Source organism: Rhinoderma darwinii, chromosome 7 (genome assembly GCF_050947455.1).
Source record: "Rhinoderma darwinii isolate aRhiDar2 chromosome 7, aRhiDar2.hap1, whole genome shotgun sequence".
Classification (NCBI taxonomy): Eukaryota; Metazoa; Chordata; class Amphibia; order Anura; family Rhinodermatidae; genus Rhinoderma; species Rhinoderma darwinii.
This window is the reverse complement of record NC_134693.1, coordinates 109,254,721-109,278,011: the sequence shown is the minus strand read 5'-3', so window position 1 is coordinate 109,278,011 and position 23,291 is coordinate 109,254,721. Positions and strand designations below refer to the sequence as shown.

General features: G+C 43.1%; 1 protein-coding gene across 6 annotated transcripts in view; it reads right to left on the bottom strand.

Annotated features, from left to right (window-relative positions):
* Nucleotides 1-23,291, bottom strand: part of IQSEC1 (IQ motif and Sec7 domain ArfGEF 1) — a 725,681-nt gene that overhangs the window by 329,976 nt on the left and 372,414 nt on the right. For all 6 annotated transcript variants that reach the window (XM_075833821.1, XM_075833822.1, XM_075833824.1 and 3 more), the window contains exon 3: nt 21,576-21,620. In XM_075833821.1, coding sequence (XP_075689936.1) covers nt 21,576-21,620 — 45 coding nt within the window. The remainder of the gene's footprint in view (nt 1-21,575; nt 21,621-23,291) is intronic.

Genomic DNA, 23,291 nt, shown 5'->3' with positions numbered 1-23,291 from the left:
CGCTCTGGCATAAGTACCCTTAACAGCCGCCGTGATAAGGCATATTGGCGGTCGTTAATGGGTTAAAGGTACATAAATTTGGTATCACTGTGATCGTACTGATTCGAAGAATAAAGATAATGTGTCATTTTCACCATACATTGAACACTGTAAAAAAGAAACCCATGAGAAAATGTCGGGAACTGCGTTTTTTTTCCAATTTCACCCCATTCTGATTTTTTTTCTAGCTTCCCAGTACATAGCACATACTATTAAATAGTACCATTAGAAAGTACAACTTGGCCCGTAAAAATAAAGCCTTCACATGGCTGTGTCAACAAAAAAAAAATAAGTTAGGACTTTTTGAAGGCGGGGAGGAAAAAACAAAACCATAAAAACAAAAATTAGTCTGGTCCTGAAAGGGCTAAAGGGGTTTTCCAGTCCCTAAAAATTGATGGCCTAACCTCAGGATAGGCCATCAATAGTTGACGGGCCGGGGTCCAACTGCAAGGACCCCCGCCGATCAGCTGTTTTGAAGGGGCAACAGCGCTCCTACGAACACTGCTTCCCCTTCATTACGGTCACTGCTTGTACCGTGAATCACCAACATAGCAGCAGCGGCGGTTCACAGTATTACAGCCTTCTCCCATTCACTTCAAAGGGAGAAGGTTGTAATACTGAGAATCGCCGCTACTGCCATGATACACCATTTCTGAGCATTATATGACATATATATGGCATTTTATTTTAACAGCTTTCCCCTCTGTGGGCTCTCTCTCTAATTTTCAGTTCTAACTGAGCTTGTGGCGGAGCATAAATGCTATAATGTCTTCTATACACTGCACCCAAAGAAGAGGAGAATCCTGCACTCCTATCTCTATCTATCACATATATATATATGGAAGCTGCAGCAGTAATGAGCAGCATAACTGTTAATCCAGCACTGGAATGATCTATAACTCTTACGAAAAGCTGCAGCATGTCTGTGTGTGTCTCACTCTGCTCCTGCTCCCCCTGCCCTCTCTATAGACCTCTATGGGCAGCGGTAACCTGGTCCCTCAGTGAGGTGATAGTCTGTCTTGTTTTGAGAAGACGGAAAAAAAGAGCAGTAAATTCAGTGTGAGTTAACAATTACAAATGGGTGGAGGGGGAGGAACAATTACCAATGGGTGAGGGGGAGGAAAGGAGCCTGATAAATAGAGAGAGAGGCATTGTTCTCTAATAAGATATAGTACAAAGTTTCTTATACTCGCTTGTGCTTTTGATTTATGCAAAGTTTATTTATAAGTTAGCATCCATTTAAGAATGATATTGCATGGACAAGCTGTCCCATGGTTTTTCTACCGGCTCTATTGTTTACATACAGCACAAGTACATCCAGCGATGCTCCTGATAGATCACAAGACGCGAGGCTTTTAATGAATTAGGCGCATTTTACTCCAGCTCTTTTTATATTAAGACTAGCGTATGAAACGCCAGTCTTAATAAATCCCCCCCCCCCCCCCAGTAGATGAGTATGTGAACTAACTTTATATTATCTGCCACCAGGAAGACAATATAACCTACTCATTGTATTTGAAAGATTATACATTCTACAAACCGTCAGTAGGCATTTCTAAGGACACCATTTAAGATGACGCTCTACATAGTTGGAAGATTTCCAGCTATGTATAAATAATAGAAATATATTGCATAAAATATGGCAGGTATACACCAGGGGAAGCTGAAGTCTTGTTAGGGTGAATGCTCAGATGAGTTATTTGATGAGGCTTCAGTGAAGCATTTTGACCTCTATGCAATATGTGCAACTCTAAGTAGGTATGAGAATTTAAAAATTGGCAAAGAGATCTATTTTCCTGTTATTTACTAATATATTTAATGGAAAACCTGTGTTTCTGTGAGGATAGGCATAAGAAATTGCTGGAAGGTTTATGTCAGCAACATGCTTAATGTAAGTCACTGGCATTGGGTTTATTTGTACATATTTATGCCTTTATTCTCTTTTATCTTTTACTTTTGATAGACATATGCACTAGAGATGTCACTTCAGTTACAAACATACAGTATGAAAGGTATTTGATTGCAAACAAGTAAGGCATAAGCAGAATCAGACTACATCCATATTACACCATTCACCCCTTCCTGTCCTGTGCATGGCTCTCCTTGGTTTTATACAATGGCGGATTATAATGTGGGCGTTTCGGGCGGTCGCCCGGGGCCCGAGGCTGCCAGGGGGCCCATCGGGGCCCGAGGCTGCCAGGGGGCCCGAGGCTGCCAGGGGGCCCATCGGGGCCCGAGGCTGCCAGGGGGCCCATCGCGGCCCGAACCGCACACAAACTTAAAAAACTATGCAGCGCTACCGCGCTGCCTGCTTCCGACTGAATCTGCATCCGCAGGACGCAGATTCAGTTTGGTTGAATGCTGGAGCCTCGCTCCAGCATTCACTCTGCCGTGAGCGGCTCGGTGCAGGCAGGCGCGATGTAGTGACGTCATCGCGCCTGTCTGCACGGAGTCACTCACAGCACAGCACAGTGCAGAGGAGGAGAAGCATCGCATCCCCCACCGTCGTGGGAACTGGGATAGGTAAGCAATTATGTTTTCTTCTTTTATTAGGTACGTACATATGGGGCATTATACTGTGTCAGCTATGGGGCATTATGCTGTGTCAGCTATGGGGCATTATGGTGTGTCAGCTATGGGGCATTATACTGTGTCAGCTATGGGGCATTATACTGTGTCAGCTATGGGGCATTATACTGTGTCAGCTATGGGGCATTATACTGTGTCAGCTATGGGGCATTATACTGTGTCAGCTATGGGGCATTATACTGTGTCAGCTATGGGGCATTATACTGTGCCAGCTATGGGGCATTATACTGTGTCAGCTATGGGGCATTATACTGTGTCAGCTATGGGGCATTATACTGTGTCGCAGCTATGGGGCATTATACTGTGGGGGCAGCTATGGGTGGCAATATACTGTGGGGGCAGCTATGGGGGACATTATACTGAGCAATTACAAGAGCTGCAGGTCCAAGGGGGGAGACGCTGTGTAGCACAATATATAAGGGGGGATTGTTGTATAGCACTATATAGAAGGGAGCGCTGTGTATCACTATATCTAAGGGGGATTGCTGTGTAGCACTATATACAAGAGGGGGAGGGCTATGTGACGCTATTTACAGAGGGGGGGGGACTGTGTAGTGCTATTTACAGGGGGCTGTGTGTGGTGCTATCTACAGTGTTTGACACAATTATATTCAGGGGCGCAGTCTATGGTGCTATAATATTTAGGGGCACAGTGTTTGTACTATTTTATTCAGGGGCGCAGTGTTTGGTGCTATTATATTTAGGGTCACAGTGTGTGGCACCATGATAATATTATCTTTGTTTATAGGTGTGGAAATGTTGGAAAAGTGAGGAGCCAAAGACATCTGAGTGGCAAATTCTGCAGAAATGGGTCATGGCCGGGAAAAGTCGTCATGAAGTCTGGACTGGATGGAGAAGAGGAAAAAAACTACGTCGTCACCTGTGAGTCACTAGATTTATAGAGAATCTGTCACCTCTCCTGACATGTTTATTATAGGAAATCCTTGTATTTCACAAAAAGTCTTTCTGCAGTCCAGGACTGATAGACAATTCCCCTTGTCAGGAGGATGTGTCCCTGCACAGTGTGATACTGTCAGTATGTAGGGACACCGCGCTGTGACAAGGGGAATCGTAACACTGTTAATGCTTGCCCCAAAAAGTAGTGTTAAAAATAGTTACGGCGCGGCGGTGAGGAAGGGGGGCCCAAGTTTGGGTAACAGCCCAGGGCCCATGGTCTACTTAATCCGCCACTGGTTTTATACATATGTAAAAAGAATATACAGATATGGATGACTTCAAATATCTGGGCATAAGGAGTGATTTTTCAATTTGCCATCTTTAGGGCATGTTCAATATTTTCAGGCGTATTTCGGAGCATAAAGCATTCATATTACGCCCTGAAATACACTTGAAATACGCCTGCAAACAGCTTCCCATTGATTTTAATGGGAAATAAACTATGTAGTTCATACGGGGCATATTTTTACGCTGCAGAATTAAAAAACGCCTTGTAAATAAGAATTGAGATGTCACTTATTGTAGCCTTTTACAATCTTATTTTTCATTGACACTTCAAGAAACATTTTGACATTACGCCACAAAATAGGCTCCAAAAACGATTCAAAATCCAATTCAACAACGCTTGCAAAAATAAAAAACACTTTGAGAATCAGATCCAAAAATGTCTGGATTCAGAGGCTGTTTTCTCTTGAAATCAGCCTTGTGTTTTTACTTATGTCATGTGAACATACCCTTATTTTATTCCTTGTTCTGTAATATCTGAAATCTGCCTAAAATAATTCTGGGTGAACAGCAGGGGCGTAACTAGGAAAGAATGTGCCCCATAGCAAACCTTTGACTGGGCCCCCCCTGGGTGCCATACACAGCCCACCTTGTAGATAGTGCCCCCCTGTAGATTCTGCCATACAGGCCCCCTGTAGATTCCGCCATACAGCCCTCCTGTAGACAGTGCTATACAGCCCTCCTGTAGACAGTGCTATTCAGCCTCCCCTGTAGATAGTGCCCCCTCCTCCTTGTAGAGAGTGCCATACAGCACCCCCTTGTAGATTGTGCCATACAGCCCCACTGTAGATAGTGCCATACAGCCTCCCTGTAGATAGTGTCCCCACCGGGCATGGGTGGGCCAGAAACATGGGTAGCACGAGACCCTCAAGCCGCGGCCCCCGTAGCAGTATGGGTAGTTATGCCACTAGTGAACAGTACTGAAACCTAACATTATCCTCTGTCAGAGGGTATATGAGTGGGGAGGCAGATATAGGCATCAGACATGTATAGGGATCATTCTCAGCGACTTTGTAGCAAGATCCCATGTGCAACAAGCAGATTTTGTTATGGATTGTTCTACAGATTTGTTGCCGATTTCATCGTAGGCATTAAAACTGTGAAATTCGCTGTGAAAAGATGCAAGAATCGAAACAAAATTGTACATGTTGCGGATTTGAAAATGCACAGCATGCTCATATTTGCGTGCAGAATTTTTCCGTTACATGTGGATGGGGGTTTTGAAAAGCCCATCCACATGAATTGTACTATGCATTGCCACGGATTTACAGTGCGCTAATCCACGGTAATTTCTCTACATCTGAACATGGCTTCAGGTGTAGCCATTCACAAAGTGCGTATTTGCAGCAGATATTGCATGCATTTTTCAGCCAAAATAATTGGATCCAGGAGAGCAAGCCTATGAGGTCTTACTTTATATATTTTTTCTTTTTAGGTTCCGTTCCTAGTTTGGCCTTAAAAAATACTTACAAAATCTGCATCAAATCTGCACTGTGTGAACAAGCCCTAAGGCCAAGGTCACACGGGGCAGATACACTGCATAAAAGCACGCAGCGTATCCGCCCTGTGCACCGCATACACTGGCTGTTGCGGATGTGTAGCGGACTTGTTGCGGACTTATTGCGGAATTTCAAAATTCTGCAATGAAATCCGCAGATGTTATGTGTGTTGCGTATTGGTTTTACAAGCTGGATATTTCTTCATTCTGGCTGGACCTATGTGTTTCGAGGTCTCTAGCCAGACTGAGATGAAATGTTTTAAAAGACACCAAGAAGTACTCTTCACCTGAATACGCAACGGCTAATCTGCATCAATTTACTGCACATTTTAGGCATAGCCACAACAGAATCTGCAACGCAGATTATGTGCGGCATTGATGCGGACAGTGTCGGCAGATATACGCCACGTCCGGCCATGCCCTTAACCCCTTCAGGACGCAGCCTGTTTTGGCCTTGTGGCACAGCCGATTTTTTTAAATCTGACGTGTGTCAATTTATGTGGTAATAACTTGGGAATGCTTTTACCTATCCAAGCGATTCTGAGATTGTTTTCTTGTGGCATATTGTACTTTATGATAGTGGAAAAATTGGTTGATAAATTCAATATTTATTAGGTTAAAACACCAAAATGTATAGAAAATTAGAAAAATTTGCATTTTTCTAAATTTAAATGTATCTGCTTGTAAAACAGACAGTAATACCACACAAAATAATCACTAGTTAACATTTTCCATATGTCTACTTTATGTTTGCATCGTTTTTTGAACGTCCTTGTATTTTTCTAGAACGTTACAAGGCTTAGAACTTTAGCAGCAATTTCTCACATTTTCAAGAAAATGTCAAAAGGCTATTTTTACAGGTACCAGTTTAGTTCTAAAATGGTTTTGAGGGCCTTATATATTAGAATCCCCCAATAAATCACCCCATTTTAAAAACTGCACCCCTCAAAGTATTCAAAACAGCATTCAGAACGTTTCTTAACCCTTTAGGCATTTCACAGGAAATAAAGCAAAGTAGAGGGGAAATCTACAAATGTCATTTTTTTTTGCCGAAATTCATTTGTAATGAAGGTTTTACCAGAGAAACGCAATCAATATTTATTGCCCAGGTTCTGCAGTTTTTAGATATATCCCACATGTGGCCCTAGTGTCCTAATGGACCGAAACAGCGGCCTCAGAAGCAAAAGAGCACCTACAGGATTTTGGGGTCTGCTTTTTTTTAGCTTATATTTTAGGCACCATGTCAGGTTTGAAGAGGTCTTGTGGTGCCAAATCAGTGGAAACTCCCTAAAAGTGACCCCATTTGGGAAACTACACCCCTCAAGGAATTTATCTAGGGGTATAGTTAGCATTTCGACCCCACAGGTATTTTGCTATATTTATTGGAGTTAGTCTGTGAAAATGAAAATCAAATAGAAATTTGTAATATTTACAAGGAATAAAGAAGAAAATGCACCCCAACATTTGTAAGGCATCTTCCCCGATTACGGAAATACCCCATATGTGGTCATAAACTGTTTGGACCCACAGCAGAGCTCAGAGGGGAAGAAGCGTCTTTTGGATTTTGGAGCGCAGATTTTGCTGGATTGGTTTTCAGTGCCATGTCGCGTTTGCAACGCCCAAAACAGTGGAAACACCTCAAAAGTGACCCCATTTGGGAAACTATACCCCTCAAGGAATTTTTCTAGGGGTATAGTAAGCATTTAGACCACACAGGTTTTTTGCAGAACTAAGTGGAATTAGGTCGTGAAAATGAATATCAACATTTTTGTCCATTAAAATTTAGAATTTTTTCATTTTCACAAGGGATAAAGGAGAAAAGTCCGCCCAAAATTCGTAACACAATCTCTTCCGAGTACAGCAATACCCCACATGTGGTAATAATAGTTTTTTTTTAATAGAAATTAACCTTTGCAGGACTGATCCTTTTTTGCTTTTCCATTTTTAGTTTTTCACTCACCGCCTTCCAAACGCCATAACTTTTTTATTTTTCCATCAACAGAGCAGTATGAAGGCTTATTTTTGGTGGGAAGAGTTGTAGTTTCTATTGACACCATTTAAAGTACCATATAATGTACTGGGAAACCGAAAATAAAATTCTTTGCGCGGTGAAATTGGAAAAAACTGATTCCTCCATTGATTTTTGGGTTTCGTTTTTACCGCTTTCACCATGCGGTAAAAATGACAACTTAACTTTATTCTGAGGGTCAATACGATTACGGTGATACCAAATGTATATAGTTTTTTTTATATTTTACTACTTTTACAAAGAAAAAACTATTTGTTAAAAAAAAATTGTTTTGTATCAACACATTCTGAGAGCCATAACTTTAACATTTTTTGGTCAATTGAGCCGTGTGAGGCTTAATTTGGGCGTGACGAGCTTTATTGGTACCATTTTTTTGGTACATACAACTTTTTGATCACTTTTTATTACATTTTCTTTAGAGCTAAGGTAACCAAAAAACAATGATTTTGGCGGTTTAAATTCTTTATTTCTTACGGCGTTCATAATGCGGTACAATTACGGCAATACCATATGTATATAGTTTTTTTTATGTTTTGCAGCGTTTGCACAATAAAATCACTTGTTTATAAAATAATTAATTTTCTGTCACCAAATTCTGAGACATAACTTTTTTATTTTTCAGTCAATAAAGCTGTGTAAGGGCTTGTTTTTTTGTGGGACGGGTTGTAGTTTTTATTGGTACTATTTTGGGGTACATGCGACTTTTTGGTCACTTTTATTCTATATTTTGGGAGGGGTGGTGACCAAAAAATAGTGATTCTGGCATTGTTTTTCATTTATTTATTTTTTTGCAGCGTTCACCGTGCGGAAAAAATAACATTATAGTTTCATAGTTTGGGTCGTTACGAACGAGGTGATACCAAATATGTGTATTGTTTTTTAAAGTTGTCATTTTTTTCCCTATAATAAAATATATATATTTTTACACTTTTGTAAAACATTTGTATTAACTTTTTTTACTTTTTTTTTACTTTTTACACTTTCTTTTTTTACCTGCAGCTCTGATCGCTGCTAGAATACATTACACTACCTAGTAGTGTAATGTATTCCAACTGTCAGTGTGACGTCACAATCACTCTGGACAGTAAGTCTACGAGGACCAGTCAGAGGCTGGTCCTCATAGGCATCCATACATGGCAGACCCGGAGGCCATTGTCTGGCCTCCGGATGCCATCACAAGCATCAGCAACCCCCACAATTGCATGGGTGCTGCTGATGTGCTACAAACTCCCTAAATGTGGCGATTGCAATCGAGTGCTGCATTTAACGGGTTAATTGCCTAAATCAGCGGCGATGAGCCGCTGATCGGCAACAGTGGAGTATCAGCTGTCAACGTCAGTGTGCATCGGGAATGACACAGTGACTTCCTGTCCCCCTAACAGGAAGTCTATCAGGAGGCTGGTCTTGATAAGTTTCCGTACACGGCAGACACGGAGGCCATTACTTGGCCTCCGGTCGCCATGCTAGCCATATGCATACCTCACGATTTCATTGTGAGGTCTGCCGATGTGCTAGAAACCCCTAAAATGCAGTTAATTGCCGAAATCCGCGGAAATGAGCCGCTGATCGGCAACAGTGGAGTATCAGCTGGCTTCCCGGTGAACACCGTCGCCGACAGTGTGCACCGAGAAACGTGCAGTAACTGTACGTCCACATGCGCTAAGACACTGGCCACCAGGACGTACAGTTGCGTCGTGGTGCGCCTAGGGGTTAAAGGCTATGTACACCCTTGACATAGTTTTTTTTTGTGTTTTGCTTTTTTAAATAAAATTGTGCATCCGTGTGATTGGTGCAACTTCCTAAATAAATTTTATTAAAAATTATTGTTACTTTTTGAGATACAATGCAGCTCCCATTCACATCTATGGGAGCTACAAGACAGCATAGCTCAGCAAGCCCGGCTGTTTCTGGATTGCCATCCTGTTATGCACCTATACTCTGCCTGGATGAAGCAGCCAACGGTCACCCCATCAGGCAGAACTCCCCGTTTGGGATATGGGTGTTGGCCCCAGAGGTGGGGTTCATGTCTATAAGACATCCTGTGGATATGACATAAATGTCTGTGGTGACACCACCCCTTTAAATGAGGTTTTACCTTTTAGTAAATTAAAGTAAGTATATGATATAACTGCAAAAGTGTGATAAAGTGATTTGTTTTGACTAAACTACCATAATGCAGGATTTCAATGCGATGGTGAGACAGGAGGGCGCGTCACTTCTGTATTACCTATTCGTTGCATGCCTAGTTCGCAGAAGATCTTGAGAAACCTACAAGATATCCTGTATTCTTGCCATTTACTATTCCACTACACCTTTGTGCATTACAGAGACTCTGTCACCGGATTATAAATGCCCTATCTCCTACATAATCTGATCAGCGCTGTAATGTAGATACTTATTGTTCCAGCCCAGCTGGTTTCACTGCACACACAGCATGATCTCCCTGTCAATGACAGCACAGCGTGATCTCGCGAGTCAGTGCTGACAGAATGAGACTGTGTAGGCACACGCCCCTTCAGTGGCGTAACTACCGCCGTAGCAGCCGTAGCGGCTGCTACGGGGCCCGCGGCATGAGGGCGCCCGTGTCTCCCGCCGGTACGGGCCCCCACCATGGCCGGAGGCTCCGCTAGCAGACGCTTTGGCTGCTACAGCGCGACGCCACTGAACACTACGGCAGAGCAGGGAGGTATCTCCCCGCTCTGCCATTAAACAAAAGACATGTAACCCCTATCCACAGGACAGGGGATACATGTGTGATCGCTGGCATTGATAGGGAGAACGGGGGACTGAAAGTCCAGTGAAGTTCTCCATCACAAACCTCGGACTTCCGGGGTCTGTGTCGGCAGCTCCGTAGAAATGAATGGAGCGCCTGCTTGTGCGCATGCGTGACCAGCGCTCCTTTAATTTTTATTGAGCTGCGCAGACGCCAGGAGTCAGAGGTTAGTCATGGAGAACTTCGGGGGACTTTCGGTCCCCCGTTCTTCCTATCGCTGCCAGCGATCACACATGTATCCCCTGTCCTGTGGATAGGGGATACATGTCTTTTGTAGGACACACTGTAGGTCGCATTTTTTTTGGGAGGGGGGGGCTGTATGGCATTCCCTACGGGGGGGCTGTATGGCGTTCCCTACAGGGGGGGCTGTATGGCGTTCCCTACAAGGGGGGGGGGCTGTATGGCATTCCCTACAGGGGGGGCTGTATGGCGTTACCTACAAGGAGGGGCTGTATGGCGTTCCCTACAGGGGGGCTGTATGGCATTCCCTACAAGGGGGGGCTGTATGGCGTTCCCTACAAGGGGGGGCTGTATGGCGTTCCCTACAGGGGGGCTGTATGGCGTTCCCTACAGGGGGGCTGTATGGCGTTCCCTACAGGGGGGGCTGTATGGCGTTCCCTACAGGGGGGACTCTGTATGGCGTTCCCTACAGAGGGGACTCTGTATGGCGTTATCTAAAGGGGGGGTCTGTATGGCGTTATCTACAGGGGGTCTGTATGGCGTTATCTACAGGGGGGCTGTATGGCGTTATCTACAGGGGGATGTATGGCGTTATCTACAGGGGGCTGTATGGTGTTATCTACAGGGGGGCTGTATGGAGTTATCTACAGGGGGGCTGTAAAAAAGGCACTATCTACTAGGGGGGGTTGTGTGACACTCAGGGGAGGGGGGGCCCCAGTCAAAAGTTTGCTATGGGGCCCAGTCTTTCTTAGTTACGCCCCTGTGCCCCTTTAACAATGGGAATAGTAACACCCAGTTGTCAATTTATTCATAAACTTCTTAAAGCAGTAACAGAGTAATGGCACAAAACAGAAAAGATGCATTAGAATTGTTATTTGATGGGGAATACAAGAATTTACTAACATATACATTTTAGGAGAGGTGACAGGTACTCTTTAAGCCTTAATCAAAATTTGGGTATGTTCACACCGGGTCATTACGTCCGTAATTGCCGGACGTATTTCGGCTGCAAGTACCGGACCGAACACAGTGCAGGGAGCCGGGCTCCTAGCATCATAGTTATGTACGACGCTAGGAGTCCCTGCCTCGCTGCCGGACAACTGTCCCGTACTGAAAACATGATTACATGACAACCATCCTGTATCCTGAGGAGAATAGGGAAAGTTAGGACCATTCAGAAACCTTGGAAGTCCAGGTACAAATGGGGGTTACTCATAAGGAGTAGCTCGTCTCAAGCTGGTGAAGAAATCCAAAACCCCTATCCGCCTGGTTCGAATGATCAGTAGTAGGTTGCTAGGCAAGACTCAAGGATAGAGTAATAGAGTAATAATATTTTTAGGGGGGACTGTGAGGGATCATTAGCATGTATATTGCTTGCAAAAACATTATTACCCTTACATAAGCTACATATCAGTATATTTCACAAAGAATCTATGCAACAAGATGGCGCCTGCATCTGGGACAACACCCATAGAAGACACCGCCCTGGAATGCAAGAGGAGTGTGCAGATGAACGTTACAACTGAATAGAACCAATGGGGCTTAAGCACGTCCCACAAGAAAACTTGTAATAAAGTGCAGTTGCATTTCCTACTTCACTGAGAGAGGATCTGTACCAACACTTCTCTGTCTGGTGTATTTCTTCTACGCATGCACTCAGTTTCAAATTTACAGTGGTGGTTATTCGGTGTGAAATCACAGGGAAAAGAACCCTGACAACTCTAGCAGAAGGCAGGTCTCATGAACGAGCAGGGGATTTGAGGCTTGCTCCCAAAAGCTTACAATATAATAGAAGTAATCGTGGTGTTTACTTTTTAATTATAGACAGTATATGATTTTACTGACCCTAAACTTAGCAGCCTCCTCAAAAATCCAGCATCTGCTGTATTTCTGCTGTTTGGCCTGGGGCTGGATGATATCTAATAAGATACCACAATGATAAATGTCTTTTTTTGTAGCAGATGGGCCGCCTTTGGGTCCCCTCATGCACCAGGGCCTGTTTGCAACTGCTGCATTTAAATCCTCTGTAGCTACACCAATGCTTGTGATAATTACCGTGATAAAAATGTGAAGGGAACCTTTATTACCTTAAAGGGGCTATCCCAGAATCGGTAGTTTCTCCTGAAATCGCTGTACCCACTGTAGCAGTGCAGTTACTCAAGGGCAGGATTTGGGCCCAGAATTATATATTTAAAAGGTCTGGGTTGCTGGAGTGGAAGAGAATAGTAAAGTTACACTCCATCTTGAGGACAGTCCAGGGTTTGGGCTGCCTTAGGAGTCTCATTAGCTGCCAGCTGTTAAGGCTCCTTTAACCCCTTAGTGACCAGCCCATTTTAGGCCTTAATGACAATGGCATTCAAAGAGCTATAACGTTTTTATTTTTTCGTCTACATAGCTGTATGAGGACTTGTTTTTTGCGGGATTAGTTGTGCTTTTTAATAGCACCATTTTTGGGTACATATAATTTTTATATTAACTTTTATTAACCTTTTTGGGGGGGATTATAAAAAAAACCTGAAATTCCGCCATTGTTCTATGCGTTTTTAAATTGACGCCGTTCACTATGCGACGTAAATAACATGTTACCTTTATTCTATGGGTCGGTACGATTACGGCGATACCACATATGTGGAGGTTTTTTTATGTTTTACGACTTTTGCACAATAAAAACACTTTTGAACTAAAATTATTTGTTTTTGCATCGTCGCTTTCCAAGAGCCGTAATTTTTTTATTTTTCCATCAATGTAGTGATTTTTTGGGCTTGTTTTCTGCGGGACAAGACGTAGTTTTGAATGGTACTGTTTTGGGGTACATGGGACTTATTGATTCATTTTTATTATGACTTTTTTGGGGGGCAATGGAAAAAAATTGCAATTTCGCCATGGTTTTTTGCTTTTTTTTTTTACGGTGTTCACTTTGCGGTTTAAATTACCTATTAACTTTATTAATGGAGTCATTACGGTCGCGGCGATACCACATATGTGTACTTTTTTTTTTTTTACACTTTTACTAAATAAAACCACTTTTTATGGAAAAAAATGGTTTTATTTATTTTTTTACTGTACTTTTTATTAATAATCTTTATTTCACTTTGATGACTGATTTTATTAGTCCCACTAGGGGACTTTACTGTGCGATGTTCCGATCGCTGCTATAATGCTCTGGTATACTTCGTATACCAGAGCATTATTGCCTGTCAGTGTAAATCTGACAGGCAATCTGTTAGGACGTGCCTCCGGCGCGTCCTAACAGGCATATGTCCAGGGCAGACCTGGGGGCTTTTATCAGTCCCCCGGCTGCCATGACACCCCATCGGAGACCCGCGATTGCATTCGCGGGCCGCCGATGGGTGACAGAGGGAGCGCACTCCCTCTGTAAACAAAGTTAAATGCCGCGGTCGCTATTGACGGCGGCATTTAACGGGTTAAACGGCCGCGATCGAAGTAAACTTCGATCGCGGGCGTTGGAGCAGGAGCTCAGCTGTCATCAGACAGCAGAGCCCCGGCTCCTGCCTGCACGGGAGACCCGTGCAGGACTTAGACTAGGCTGACGTGAAAAGGCGTCAGCCTAGCCTAAAGCCCATTAGTGACTCACGTAAAAAGGCGTATTAGTGGTCACTAAGGGGTTAAGAAAGGTGTGACCTGTTCACACAATGCTCCCAGTCGGAGGAAGACAGGTATTGCCAGCCTGTGGGAGTCAGAAGTTCTGGTAAGAACATACGGTTGTTGTGAGGTGCTAGGCAGAAGGCCTTTCACCCTGATAGCTAGGGAAGCTATATGTTTGGTTAGAGGCTGGACGACCTAGGGTTTATTTTTTAACTGTTTTGTAAAACCGCTTTTCATGTGTGAAGACAATAAAGCTGGTTGCGGCCAGTTTCATACCGAATCCACTGTGTTGGAGTGAAAATTCTCAAGTGTGCCAACCATCTTACCCTGGAGATGGCGATCCTGTGAGCTAACTTACCCCAAGTTGTCACATATGGTGGAGAATTGCTTTGGGCACAAAAAGGGCACCTGGAATTTAAAAGGCCAGAAGCTGGATTTTTGAAAGTGAATGTTTCTGAGGAGAGAGGCTGTTGATGCTGAGTTGTGAAACTTCGGAGACCGAGATGCAAGCGGGTTCGTCCAGCATGGTGGAGCCGATGAAACAGTTGGTACTGACAAATGTACAACGGCAGGAGACTAACCAACTCCTTGTTAAGCAAATTACGTCCTTGACAGAAACAGTCAGAGCTAAAGAAAGGGTAACTCTTCCAACCCAGATTGTCCAGGCACAGATTGAAGCAGAACAAGAGTGTGTGCGGGCGCAACTGCAGATGTCGCTGGATAAACGGACCTCTGCACAAGGTGGATGCTCCACAACACGAGGTGCCTTGATGTCTGTGACTCCTAAGATTTTGGAAAATGTTTGCAAGCAAGAGCAAAGCTCATGGATGCCCAAGATACAAGCTGTGAGTGCCGTTTCTAAGGGCAACAAAGTTCATCAGGTGGCTGTTGCTCAGCCGAAGGAGCGGTGCGGGAAGTGCCATCAAGCGGAGAAATGAGCACTTAGTTGTCCTTTGGTCAAGATGCCAGAGGAATGGCAGATCAAGACCTTGGAGTTGGTGGTGGGTGGAGTCCCACTACTTGTTGATTTAGATCCTACCCAGGCAGTGTCGAGGGTACGTCCGGACATTTTGCTATTCGTTAAGAAGAATCCTGAGGCTGGGTTCACACGACCTATTTTCAGACGTAAACGAGGCGTATTATGCCTTGTTTTACGTCTGAAAATAGGGCTACAATACGTCGGCAAACATCTGCCCATTCATTTGAATGGGTTTGCCGACGTACTGTGCAGACGACCTGTAATTTACGCGTCGTTGTTTGACAGCTGTCAAACGACGACGCGTAAATTGACTGCCTCGGCAAAGAAGTGCAGGGCACTTCTTTGCCACGTAATTTGAGCTGTTCTTCATTGAACTCAATGAAGCACAGCTCAAGATTTACGAGCGTTTCAGAGCGTCTCAGACGCCTCGTAAATTACGAGGAGCATTTACGTGTGAAACGAGGCAGCTGTTAACAGTCTGTCTTTTCACACGTAAATGCCTCTCATCGTGTGAACATACCCTAAGAGTGATGAGACTGTTCTTCTTCCTTTTGAGACTGATTTTGGGACTGTAAAGCACAAACTCATAAAATGTGAGGGACTGAATGTGGAATTTGTGCTTGGCAGAGACTTTCCTCATTTTTGTCACCTATGGGAAAAAGACAGTTCCCAATTAACCATGGTGGCTATTCCTGGGAGAAGCCTTCTTCAGAGTGAGCTACTGCTAATTCTAAAGGGGGACATGCACCTGTTGTAACTGTGTCTGATGATAAAAATGTGTTTCTTGTAATAGTGTCTATAGCAAATGACACACAATGGATATGTGATGACCTGAACGAAATGTCCAGTTTTCACTTAACATGTCTGTAACACATGAACAGGTCGCACAGTCTGAGCAGGTAAATGCAGCGTGTGAAAGGGCTGGTAAAGAAACATTAGCAGAGACAGAAGATATGAGCTCAAGTGCGCCCCTGGAGGCCAGAGTTGTGAATGTCGAGAGTGTCACATGTGATGTGCGTGCTGTTACTAATAGTAACCTAGAGAATAATGTTGCCATGTCCGTTTTGGGTGAAACTAATGTGGTTGCTACTGGCAACCAGCTGCTTTGTGCATCTGCGATTCACTATGATCAAATAAGTTTTACTGAAGGAGTGGGTGAATTTGACAAACTGAAAGTTTTCTCATAGAGGTTGATACAGGAGATGCCGAGAAGCCATTTCCACATTTTACAGCAGAGAGGGAGCTATTAAATAGGGCAAGTGAGGTGTATGCAGTGGTTTATGTGTCCTTGGACACATACGTACCATGTAATAAACCAGATGTATCTGAGGAGATTTCCCTAGAGGTTGGTGTTGTTGATGGTGACCCGTAGTACAGCCCTGCAATACCTAATGACTGATAAAAATGTGCGTGGTGGAATAGATGTGACTGCAGCACCTTTACAAATGTTGCCCCCTACAGGTGATTCCTATCCTAGAAATGAAGACTGATGTAAAACATGTTGCTAATGACAACAAGCCGGGTTCAGTGGATGCTACTATAGAGTATGCTTCAGCCACTGACATTGCATATGATGTAGAAGATGTTGCTAATAGCAACAAGTCGATTTCTACCAAAGAGCAAGGCCCTAACACTGCTGTGGAGATGATCACTCTTTGGTCTAATAATCTTAAACCTGAAGTGTCTGAACAGTGTCGTGGGAAATCCTCCCTGGCTAGCCCATCTGAGTATGTAAATGCTGAGACACATGTTTTAGACTCCAAGATGGAAGGGAGTAAAGCTACTGAAAGTGGTGTAGTAGCTGATAATACATTGCGTGCCACATCCAATGGGTGTATATGTTATGGCGCTCAGGTTCCCAGACTCAGAGCGAGTCAGGCAGATTGTAGTGAGCCGAGTCAATGTGCTTGCTCCCCGTGTCAGCACACAAAGGGTTAACTCCTGCCCGTTTATGTGCAGTAACTGACGTAACGTTGTCACATGAAAGTAAAATACAGAGTGATAAAGAATTATGTGCTAATACTCCAGAGCAAATAGATCATGCACCTTCCATAAAGAAAGGTCTACAACCTCATGTTGAGGAGATGGTCGCAGAAGATAACGTGTGTGATAGAGAAGAGACCCCTTGTTCTGGTCGGCACAGTGACCTGCAGTATATAGAGTGTGCTCGGGATGAGATTGATATTATGATGCCCCAGTGTTGGGTAGGTGAGAGACAAATATGGAGGATGTAAATTATTCCCATGCTGTTAATGTTGAATTAAACAAACCAGGAAGATGTGATTTTGAGGTGTGTTCAACAGAAAGGAACAAAAAGTGTGTCCCACAATTTCTGCGAGAACTGATTGTTACGTTTCAGAGTTTGCTGCAGATCTATATGATTGCAGTGGAGAACATAGTGGTAATGTATACACATCTGCCTCTGAAGTTTATCTTGATCCTATTGAGTTGTCAGAGTACAAAATGGATCTGGTGGATCACACGGAGTCACATGACCGGGATGCATACTCATCTTTACCACTACCGGAGCAATTGGTTGAAACCTCTGGTGAAGTAACACGTGACGTGGTTGAAGAAACTGTATCTCATAAACATGAATTTAAATTTTGTAAAGTATTTGATATTGCAGAGAAAGTGTCTTGTGTCCCTCTCATAGCGGAAAGTACACATATTGATAAGGTAATGATAGACACGAGTCAAATATCTGATGCAGGACAGGGCCTCCAATTAGATGATATATCATATGGTTTATGTGAGATGGTACCACAATGCAGGAACTTTGACCCCGGGGGTTGTAGTCAAGTGATCCCACGTACGGTTGTGATGAGAGGGGGATGATATATAGCAGTGCAGCTACTAAGGGGCAGGATTTGGGCCCTCGATTATATATATATAAGGTCTGGGTTGCTGAAGTGGAAGAGAATAGTAACATTCCACTCCGTCTTCAGGACAGTCCAGGGTTTGGGCTGCCTTAGGAGTCTCATTAGCTGCCAGCTGTTAAGGCTCCTTTAAGAAAGGTGTGATCTGTTCACACAATGCTCCCAGTCGGAGGAAGACAGGTATTGCCAGCCTGTGGGAGTCAGAAGTTCTGGTAAGAACATACGATTGTTGTGAGGTGCTGGGCAGAAGGCCTTTCACCCTGATAGCTAGGGAAGCTATATGTTTAGTTAGAGGCTGGACGGCCTAGGGTTTATTTTTTAACTGGTTTTTAAAACCGCTTTTCATGTGTGAAGACAATCAAGCTGGCTGCGGCCGGTTTCATACCGAATCCACTGTGTTGGAGTGAAAATTCTTAAGTGTGCCAACCATCTTACCCTGGAGATGGCGATCCTGTGAGCTAACCGAGTTGTCACACCACCTAATTGTTATATGCCGTCAGACACTTACTATGTGCTTTTGTTCATTGTTTGCAGCCTCCAGTTCCTCCGGTATGCTTGATGGATTCAATGTGAATACTGGGCGGTCCTGCAGAGCAGCACACATGACTGTCAATTTACAGAAACTAACTACAATTCCCAGAACCCTTCTGGCTCCATTTACTCTCTCTGGTGTGTCCTGGTGTAGACTGCCTAGTCTACACAATGTTTTCATTGGTGGTTGAAGCGTAAATTCTTCTGCGCACGCTCTGCTGCTGTCATATAGCCGAGCGGCGCTCGGAGAGCACAGGGCAGCAGCTTAGCACAGGGACAGCTTAGACACATAGCTGTCCTCACTGCATATGCCTGCCCTGAGCAGGGAGGGTGGGGAAACCGCGCACAAGCAGTTTCCCAGCAAAGGAAGGGCCAGCGCTGAGAATAGGGGGACCGCCGGGAACAGAACAACTGGAGGACGTGTCAAGTAGCAACGATGGGTCAACAACCATTTGAAATTGGATCAACAACCATTTGCAATGGGTTATTTCAGGGGATGTGTATTAGAAAACACTTGAATTAGGAAAATGCATGGTATTGGGAGAATTTTATTATTTTACACAGGCCGCCCACTGAGTCAACAATGATATTTTGGGAATACCCCTCACCTCCTGCACTATGTATTAAAGAATAAAACAATGGGGCCAATTTACCATTCACAATGCGCCAGAATTCTAGCATGCATGCGGTGCGCCACATTTACTATCAGTTTTAGACTGTTTTGTGATGCCCTTGACTGGGGAATAGCTTAGCATAAAATGTGCCATTGTGCACGCAAATGGCGCCAAGATTTTGTAAAAAAAAACTGGCTTAAACTAAGCTGAACTAGAGGCGGTATAAGAAAGAGAAAAGTTTCTAAGATGTCTAGCTAGATGCACCAATACAGCTAGCAACAGTTTGATACATTTGGAGAATCTGCTCAATGCCTTGTTTAAGTTTATACAATCTAAGGCCCCATGCACACGACCGTGCCCGTAATCACGGTCTGTGAATACAGGCACGGCCGGCTGCGGACAGTCACCCGCAGGGCCATGCTCCCGTTATAAAGTATGGGTACATGGTCTGTAAAATAAAAAACATTGGACATGTCCTATTTTTTACGGTAGCTTACTACGGCCTGGACACCTTCCCATAAATATACGTGAAGGTGTCCTTCGGCCATAGAAATTAATGGGTCCGTAATTACGGATGAAATCTATGGTCGTTTGCATGTTGCCTAACTCTTAGACAGCTAGGTAAATCTGCCCCAATGTTCTATACAAATTTTACTAATAGTAGTATCCTCCAACTAGGGAAAGCTTGTGAGGCTTTGTGCCTTCTAAAACTAACTGATGATTATTTGTTTAAATCTTTTTCTGTTTTAAAAAACTGTTTGTAAGGCATTGTCTTAATAGGTTCACATACCATAGCAGCCAAACATCTACTACAGTCAGAGGGTGGGCACGCTGAATCTACATGCTCCTGTGGAGACCAAGGTATTCACACACTATTCTGCAGAAGAAATGGTACTAATATGCCGTCTGCTTTTCTCCATGATTTCACTTCAGAAGTCTACAAATTCCTAGTACTGGACAGAGCAATGTCAGGTAAGCAGAGGTCACACTAAATATTTTTCAGCAGAATAAAATACTCCTCTTAACCTTTTGCAGCCGAAGCAAATTTTTTGGTTTTTTCCATTTAGTCTTTTTCTCCCCGTGTTCCAAAAGCCATAACTTTAGAATTTTTCTGTCGACATAGCCGTATGAGGGCTATTTTTTTTGCCGGATGAGTTATAGTTGATAATAGCACCATTTAAGGTACCATATAATGTACTGGGAAACTGACAAAAACAATCGTTGTTAGGTGGTATTGGAAAGAAAATGCAACTCCTCCATTGTTTTTTGGGTTGTTTTCTTTGTACATTATTAAAAACTAAATTTTTTATTTTTTTTTAAAACAAATTTGTCCCCCTACGGGACTTGAACAGCCTATCATTTAATCGCTGCTACAATACACTGTAAAACCTATGTAACGGAATAGGAACATACCATTGTCAAAGACATTACTGCTTACATCAGTGTAAAAAATGAGATATTCAGCCGCTACCATCCCGACCCTGTATATAGGACTCAAAACTGCTGACAGGTTCCCTTTAATAATGACTGTTATCCCGTGTATGCCTCTACACATAAATGCATGTTAATATGTTTCACATCTAATGTAAGATTGTTAGTGGTAATGACTAAACGGTATAATTTGACTTAGGTAATGATAAGAAAGGAAGTGACTATTGTCACAGGTGTAATAATCAGATGCGCCCATTTCTAGGTGACATTTAGTGTATTTATGAAAACATTGTTTGTCTGTGCAATCAGATTTCTTTAAATGGCTCATATTGTCAGTGAATTCATTTTTAGAATAATTCTGTATAATGCCGTGTTCTATATGTACTGTATAATCTGCATAAACTTTCCATCTGTATGAATACAATGTGCAGCTGATTAGGCAGAATAATATGCAATCAGGATCGTCATAATGCTGGTGCTGAGTATTTAGAACACCATAATGAAGTGTTATATAGAAAATGATATATCCTTCCCCCAATGCTTGAAATCATTGAATAAACTGTTAAGACAGGGACAAAAGATATATAAGGAACAAAAATCACAAATAGTGTCAGAAGTTAGTGGCACCATTAATACAGCAATGGGTAAACTACATAAGACCCTCGTCAATCTGTAGAGATTACTAGAGAATGTCCAAGTTTCGCAAATTACACGAATAGCAATTTTCAAAAACACTCTTATTTTAAGAATTGCTTCCTTTACAATTGCAACAAAACAGAGAATTCATGTACAGGTTGTTTCTATGGCTGCAGTTCTACAGAGGGACAAAAAGTTGACCTGTTTTCAGCTGATGTATTCCAGTGCAGTTGCAGAGAAGCTCCCCACAGTCCCGCAAATTTATTATTGAATTATTCCATCTCATAAAGAGAGCAATTTTATTAAAGAGAACCTAAGTCAGGAGACAATTACAGAAATGTATCACTACTATTGCAAAAAGCGTAACACTTGCCCATAACAACCCATCCGATTCCAGCTCTCAATATTAGAGGTCCTTTAGAAATTGAATGCAGCAATCTCATTGGTTGCTGTGGGTAACTGCTCCCCTTTTTCCCTTGCACTGATTTTGATAAATCTTCCCCAACAACTCCGAAGCTCTTTAACAAACCACACAAAATATGTACTTACATTGTACTTCTCGTTGCAGCACTTGGGACAGGCGGTCTTCTTTCCCTACAAAATACATTTGATTAAATTTGTGTCAACAGAAGAACGAAAATGCAGCATGGTTGTCTCTGGCACTAGTTAAATATATCCAAAGACTATTTATTATAGCTTCCATTTCATAAATAAAGATAAGGGAATTTATGTTTTTGCAATTTTCTAATAATATGTGTAGGTGCAACTCAGAAAACAAAGAGTACTTCCAATAGTGTTACAATGTTTGCAAAAAACAAAAAAACTATTCTAGTAAAGTACAGTAGCTATAAACTTTTTCAGTTTGGTGTAAATAAAGCTTAAAGGGGTTGCCCAACATTCGGAACAAAAATGCAATTAAGTAAAATAACACATAACATAATTGTTAAATCTCCCGCCGATGCTCCGGTGGTCTACTGTACCATGGTGATGCCAGTAAGTGTGGCACGTGACCACGTAGACCAGTGACTGACTGCAGTAAAAATTAGCGGACGATCCAGCATTAATGCTCTGATAGTCGTCGTCCCCGTCGATCATTCCAGCAGCGATAACGTGTTGCATCAGCATAACTGGCCTCGGTGGTCACATGAGGTACTTACTGTCATCACTGCTGCAGCCAAACACTGGCCTCAGCTGTCACATGCTGTACTTACTTATATCAACGCTGTAGCCAATGACTACCTTACAAAGGTTTTTTAATATTTTAAAGGACTCTATGATGCTAGTAGAAGCAACATGTCCAAGGGATTAGAGAGTTATTCAAAAGATATCTATATTCCAAAATTCCTCTTAGGACCGGTTAAATAAAAGAAATCAACCCTGGAAGATATTCAGGAGGTAGTAAGATCAGTATGGGTCTGTGCTACTCCCCCCAACTTTTACATGTATTCAATGAAAATAGAGAGCTACCTGCCTCTATGTATAAAACAGGTATTATTTTGATTCACAGGCCAGAAAAAGATCTACCCAGAGTAAAATCATACAGACCCATAAAGAGGAAAACTCAACTTTTCTGACATCTCTGTTTTAGTAAAAACTTTTATTCCCCATAAAATCATAATTCTTGGGAATCTATTCTTAGACCTCTGCATTGTGCTGTTCCTCTGCTATTCCTACTAGTAATTTTTTTAAATAAATTGACAACAGGGTGTTGCTGTTCCTACACTGTTAGCACTGATTGGACAGTGTCAGACTGTGTAGGGACAAAACCCCAACTGGTTACAACCAGCTTATTTTTACATTTTTTTTGGAGGAATAACAACAGAGTTCTAAGGCCTCATGCACACGACCGTGTTTTTGCGTCCGCAATTCCCCCGAAAATCCACGGGAGAATTGCGGCCCCATTCTTTTCTATGGGGCCGTGCACACGACCGTAGTTTTTGCGGTCCGTGCATGGCCCGGGAGCCCGGACCGCAGAAAGTACGGCCATGTCTTATTACGGTCCGGAGCTGCGGTCCGGGCTCATTGAAAACAATGGCCGCGGCCATGTGCATGTGCGGGCGGCCTGCGGCTGACAGTCCGCTGACAGTCCGCAGCCGGCCGACCCGAAAATCACGGCCGTGCACACGGCTACGGTCGTGTGCATGAGGCCTAAGAAAAGAATTATGAGTTATTATTTTTAGGGAATATAGGGATTTACTAAAACAGACATGTCAGGGAGGGGACAGCTCCTCTTTAAATGCAGATATAAAAATCCTGGCCAAAATT